The sequence below is a fragment of the Scyliorhinus torazame genome, unplaced genomic scaffold, assembly GCF_047496885.1.
Source record: "Scyliorhinus torazame isolate Kashiwa2021f unplaced genomic scaffold, sScyTor2.1 scaffold_175, whole genome shotgun sequence".
Classification (NCBI taxonomy): Eukaryota; Metazoa; Chordata; class Chondrichthyes; order Carcharhiniformes; family Scyliorhinidae; genus Scyliorhinus; species Scyliorhinus torazame.
This window is the reverse complement of record NW_027307902.1, coordinates 234,001-240,000: the sequence shown is the minus strand read 5'-3', so window position 1 is coordinate 240,000 and position 6,000 is coordinate 234,001. Positions and strand designations below refer to the sequence as shown.

General features: G+C 57.4%; 1 protein-coding gene across 1 annotated transcript in view; it reads left to right on the top strand.

The window, feature by feature from the left end:
* Nucleotides 1–2,529: 2,529 nt before the first annotated feature.
* Nucleotides 2,530–6,000, top strand: part of LOC140405645 (solute carrier family 22 member 23-like) — a gene marked incomplete at its 3' end in the record, with an annotated part of 186,162 nt that continues 182,691 nt past the window's right edge. Inside the window, exon 1 of the mRNA XM_072494180.1 lies at nucleotides 2,530–2,974. Within this exon, the coding sequence (XP_072350281.1) occupies nucleotides 2,576–2,974 (399 nt within the window). The remainder of the gene's footprint in view (nucleotides 2,975–6,000) is intronic.

Below are 6,000 nucleotides of genomic sequence, written 5' to 3'. Positions count from 1 at the left end.
CGTGCTGTACCTGTCCTGGGAGTGTTTGATGGGGGACAGTGTAGAGGGAGCTTTACTCTGAATCTAACCCCGTGCTGTACCTGTCCTGGGAGTGTTTGATGGGGACAGTGTAGAGGGAGCTTTACTCTGTATCTAACCCCGTGCTGTACCTGTCCTGGGAGTGTTTGATGGGGACGGTGTACGGGGAGCTTTACTCTGTTTCTAACCCCGTGCTGTACTGTCCTGGGAGTGTTTGATGGGGACAGTGTAGCGGGAGCTTTACTCTGTATCTAACCCTGTGCTGTACCTGTCCTGGGAGTGTTTGATGGGGACAGTGTAGAGGGAGCTTTACTCTGTACCTAACCCCGTGCTGTACCTGTCCTGGGAGTGTTTGATGGGGACAGTGCAGAGGGAGCTTTACTCTGTATCTAACCCCGTGCTGTACCTGTCCTGGGAGTGTTTGATGGGGGCGGTGTAGGGGGAGCTTTACTCTGTATCTAACCCCATGCTGTACCTGTCCTGGGAGTGTTTGATGGGGACAGTGCTGAGGGAGCTTTACTCTGTATCTAACCCCGTGCTGTACCTGTCCTGGGAGTGTTTGATGGGGACAGTGTAGAGGGAGCTTTACTCTGTACCTAACCCCGTGCTGTACCTGTCCTGGGAGTGTTTGATGGGGACAGTGCAGAGGGAGCTTTACTCTGTATCTAACCCCGTGCTATACCTGTCCTGGGAGTGTTTGATGGGGACAGTGTAGAGGGAGCTTTACTCTGTATCTAAACCCGTGCTGTACCTGTCCTGGGAGTGTTTGGTGGGGACAGTGTAGAGGGAGCTTTACTCTGTATCTAACCCCCACTTGTCCTGGGGGTGTTTGATGGGGACAGTGTAGAGGGAGCTTTACTCTGTCTCTAACCCCGTGCTGTACCTGTCCTGGGAGTGTTTGATGGGGATAGTGTCGAGGCAGCTTTACTCTGTATCTAACCGCGTGCTGTACCTGTCTTGGGAGTGTTTGATGGGGACAGTGTAGAGGGAGCTTTTCTCTGTATCTAAACCCGTGCTGTACCTGTCCTGGGAGTGTTTGGTGGGGACAGTGTAGAGGGAGCTTTACTCTGTATCTAACCCCGTGCTGTACCTGTCCTGGGAGTGTTTGATGGGGACAGTGTAGAGGGAGCTTTACTCTGTACCTAACCCCGTGCTGTACCTGTCCTGGGAGTGTTTGATGGGGACAGTGCAGAGGGAGCTTTACTCTGTATCTAACCCCGTGCTGTACCTGTCCTGGGAGTGTTTGATGGGGGCGGTGTAGGGGGAGCTTTACTCTGTATCTAACCCCATGCTGTACCTGTCCTGGGAGTGTTTGATGGGGACAGTGCTGAGGGAGCTTTACTCTGTATCTAACCCCGTGCTGTACCTGTCCTGGGAGTGTTTGATGGGGACAGTGTAGAGGGAGCTTTACTCTGTATCTAACCCCGTGCTATACCTGTCCTGGGAGTGTTTGATGGGGACAGTGTAGAGGGAGCTTTACTCTGTATCTAAACCCGTGCTGTACCTGTCCTGGGAGTGTTTGGTGGGGACAGTGTAGAGGGAGCTTTACTCTGTATCTAACCCCCACTTGTCCTGGGGGTGTTTGATGGGGACAGTGTAGAGGGAGCTTTACTCTGTCTCTAACCCCGTGCTGTACCTGTCCTGGGAGTGTTTGATGGGGATAGTGTCGAGGCAGCTTTACTCTGTATCTAACCGCGTGCTGTACCTGTCTTGGGAGTGTTTGATGGGGACAGTGTAGAGGGAGCTTTACTCTGTATCTAAACCCGTGCTGTACCTGTCCTGGGAGTGTTTGGTGGGGACAGTGTAGAGGGAGCTTTACTCTGTATCTAACCCCGTGCTGTACCTGTCCTGGGAGTGTTTGATGGCAACAGTGTAGAGGGAGCTTTACTCTGTATCTAACCCCATGCTGTACCTGTCCTGGGAGTGTTTGATGGGGACAGTGTAGAGGGAGCTTTACTCTGTATCTAACCCTGTGCTGTACCTGTCCTGGGAGTATTTGATTGGGATAGTGTAGAGGGAGCTTTACTCTGTATCTAACCCCGTGCTGTACCTGTCCTGGGAGTGTTTGATGGGGACAGTGTAGAGGGAGCTTTACTCTGTATCTAACCCCGTGCTGTACCTGTCCTGGCAGTGTTTGATGGGGACAGTGTAGAGGGAGCTTTACTCTGTATCTAACCCCGTGCTGTACCTGTCCTGGGAGTGTTTGATGGGGACAGTGTAGAGGGAGCTTTACTCTGTATCTAACCCCGTGCTGCACCTGTCCTGGGAGTGTTTGATGGGGACAGTGTAGAGTTAGCTTTACTCTGTATCTAACCCCGGGCTGTACCTGTCCTGGGAGTGTTTGATGGGGACAGTGTAGAGGGAGCTTTACTCTGTATCTAACCCCGTGCTGTACCTGTCCTGGGAGTGTTTGATGGGGACAGTGTAGTGAGGGGCAGATGGTAGGGCATGTGTTGATTATCAATCTAATATTGATCTCTCTCGTCCGCCTGCAGGTATTTGCGATCAGCACCTGACCCCTGACCCCAGCCTTGACCCACTGACCTCGGGGCGGGAGATGGAGGGCGACGCCGATGCTGTGCACCATCCCCCGACCCCGTGGGTCTTCCCCGCCAGTTCCCCCGCAGGCCCCGAGCCCTCTGGCGTGCTGCCCGGCTACGACGAGCTGGCGGGCAAGGCCGGTGCCCCCTTCGCCCAGCACCAGCGGCTGCTGTGCGCCCTGACCTGCCTCCCCGTCCCGCTGGCGACCTTTGCCCTGCTCTCTGACCTCTTCTACACGCTGGTCCCCCCCCACCACTGCCGGCCCGACGCCCCCTCCCCGGGCAACGCCACGGGGCAGGGGTCGTGCCAGCTGACCCGCGACTTCAACGGCACGGGGCGGGGCACAGTCATCAACTGCCCCGACGGCTGGGTTTACGAGGCGGGTGAGGGTCTTCACCACAACATCGTCACTCAGGTAGGGGCACAGAGAACCGACAGGGCACTCCCTCAGTACTGACCCTCTGACAGTGCAGCACTCCCTCAGTACTGACCCTCTGACAGTGCAGCACTCCCTCAGTACTGACCCTCTGAGAGTGGGTCGCTCCCTCAGTACTGACCCTCTGACAGTGCGGCGCTCCCTCAGTACTGACCCTCTGACAGTGCGGCGCTCCCTCAGTACTGACCCTCTGACAGTGCGGCACTCCCTCAGTACTGACCCTCTGACAGTGCGGCACTCCCTCAGTACTGACCCTTTGACAGTGCGGCACTCCCTCCGTACTGACCCTCTGACAGTGCGGCACTCCCTCAGTACTGACCCTCTGACAGTGCGGCACTCCCTCAGTACTGACCCTCTGACAGTGCGGCACTCCCTCAGTACTGACCCTCTGACAGTGCGACACTCCCTCAGTACTGACCCTCTGACAGTGCGACACTCCCTCAGTACTGACCCTCTGACAGTGCAGCACTCCCTCAGTACTGACCCTCTGACAGTGCAGCACTCCCTCAGTACTGACCCCCTGACAGTGCGGCGCTCCCTCAGTACTGACCCTCTGACAGTGCGGCGCTCCCTCAGTACTGACCCTCTGACAGTGCGGCACTCCCTCAGTACTGACCCTCTGACAGTGCGGCACTCCCTCAGTACTGACCCTCTGACAGTGCGGCACTCCCTCAGTACTGACCCTCTGACAGTGCGGCACTCCCTCAGTACTGACCCTCTGACAGTGCGGCACTCCCTCAGTACTGACTCTCTGACAGTGCGGCACTCCCTCAGTACTGACCCTCTGACAGTGCAGCGCTCCCTCAGTACTGACCCTCTGACAGTGCAGCACTCCCGCAGTACTGACCCTCTGACAGTGCAGCACTCCCTCAGTACTGACCCTCTGACAGTGCGGCACTCCCTCAGTACTGACACTCTGACAGTGCGGCACTCCCTCAGTACTGACCCTCTGACAGTGCGGCGCTCCCTCAGTCCTGACCCTCTGACAATGCAGCTCTCCCTCAGTACTGACCCTCTGACAGTGCGGCACTCCCTCAGTACTGACCCTCTGACAGTGCGGCACTCCCTCAGTACTGACCCTCTGACAGTGCGGGACTCCCCCAGTACTGACACTCTGACAGTGCGGGACTCCCTCAGTACTGACCCTCTGACAGTGCGGCACTCCCTCAGTACTGACCCTCTGACAGTGCGGCACTCCCTCAGTACTGACCCTCTGACAGTGCGGCACTCCCTCAGTACTGACCCTCTGACAGTGCAGCACTCCCTCAGTACTGACCCTCTGACAGTGCGGCACTCCCTCAGTACTGACCCCCTGAGAGTGCGGCACTCCCTCAGTACTGACCCTCTGACAGTGCAGCACTCCCTCAATACTGACCCTCAGACAGTGTGGCGCTCCCTCAGTACTGACCCTCTGACAGTGCAGCACTCCCTCAGTACTGACCCACTGACAGTGTGGCACTCCCTCAGTACTGATCCTCTGACAGTGCAGCACTCCCGCAGTACTGACCCTCTGACAGTGCAGCACTCCCTCAGTACTGACCCTCTGACAGTGCAGCACTCCCTCAGTACTGACCCTCTGACAGTGCGGCGCTCCCTCAGTACTGACCCTCTGACAGTGCGGCACTCGCTCAGTACTGACCCTCTGACAGTGCGGCACTCCCTCAGTACTGACCCTCTGACAGTGCGGCACTCCCTCAGTACTGACCCTCTGACAGTGCGGCACTCCCTCAGTACTGACCCTCTGACAGTGCGGCACTCCCTCAGTACTGACCCTCTGACAGTGCAGCACTCCCTCAGTACTGACCCTCTGACAGTGCGGCACTCCCTCAGTACTGACCCCCTGAGAGTGCGGCACTCCCTCAGTACTGACCCTCTGACAGTGCAGCACTCCCTCAATACTGACCCTCAGACAGTGTGGCGCTCCCTCAGTACTGACCCTCTGACAGTGCAGCACTCCCTCAGTACTGACCCACTGACAGTGCGGCACTCCCTCAGTACTGATCCTCTGACAGTGCGGCACTCCCTCAGTACTGACCCTCTGACAGTGCGTCGCTCCCTCAGTACTGACCCTCTGACAGTGCGGCACTCCGTCAGTACTGACCCTCTGATATTGCGGCACTCCCTCAGTACTGACCCTCTGACAGTGCAACACTCCCTCAGTACTGACCATCTGACAGTGCAGCACTCCCTCAGTACTGACCCTCTGACAGTGCAGCACTCCCTCAGTACTGACCCTCTGACAGTGCGGCGCTCCCTCAGTACAGACCCTCTGACAGTGCGGCACTCCCTCAGTACTGACCCTCTGACAGTGCGGCACTCCCTCAGTACTGAACCTCTGACAGTGCGGCGCTCCCTCAGTACTGACCCTCTGACAGTGCAGCACTCCCTCAGTACTGACCCTCTGACAGTGCAGCACTCCCTTAGTACTAACCCTCTGACAGTGCAGCACTCCCTCAGTACTGACCCTCTGACAGTGCAGCACTCCCTCAGTACTGACCCTCTGACTGTGCGGCGCTCCCTCAGTACTGACCCTCTGACAGTGCAGCACTCCCTCAGCACAGTCCCTCTGACAGTGCGGCACTCCCTCAGTACTGATCCTCTGACAATGCGGCGCTCCCTCAGTACTGACCCTCTGACAATGCGGCGCTCCCTCAGTACTGACCCTCCGACAGTGCAGCACTCCCTCAGTACTGACCCTCTGAAAGTGCGGCACTCCCTCAGTACTGTCCCTCTGACAGTGCGGTGTTCCCTCAGTACTGACCCTCTGACAGTGCAGCACTCCCTCAGTACTGACCCTCTGACAGTGCGGCACTCACTCAGTACTGACCCGCTGACAGTGCGGCACTCACTCAGTACTGACCCGCTGACAGTGCGGCACTCCCTCAGTACTGACCCTCTGACAGTGCTGCACTCCCTCAGTACTGTCCCTCTGACAGTGCGGCGTTCCCTCAATACTGACCCTCTGACAGTGCAGCACTCCCTCAGTACTGACCCTCTGACAGTGC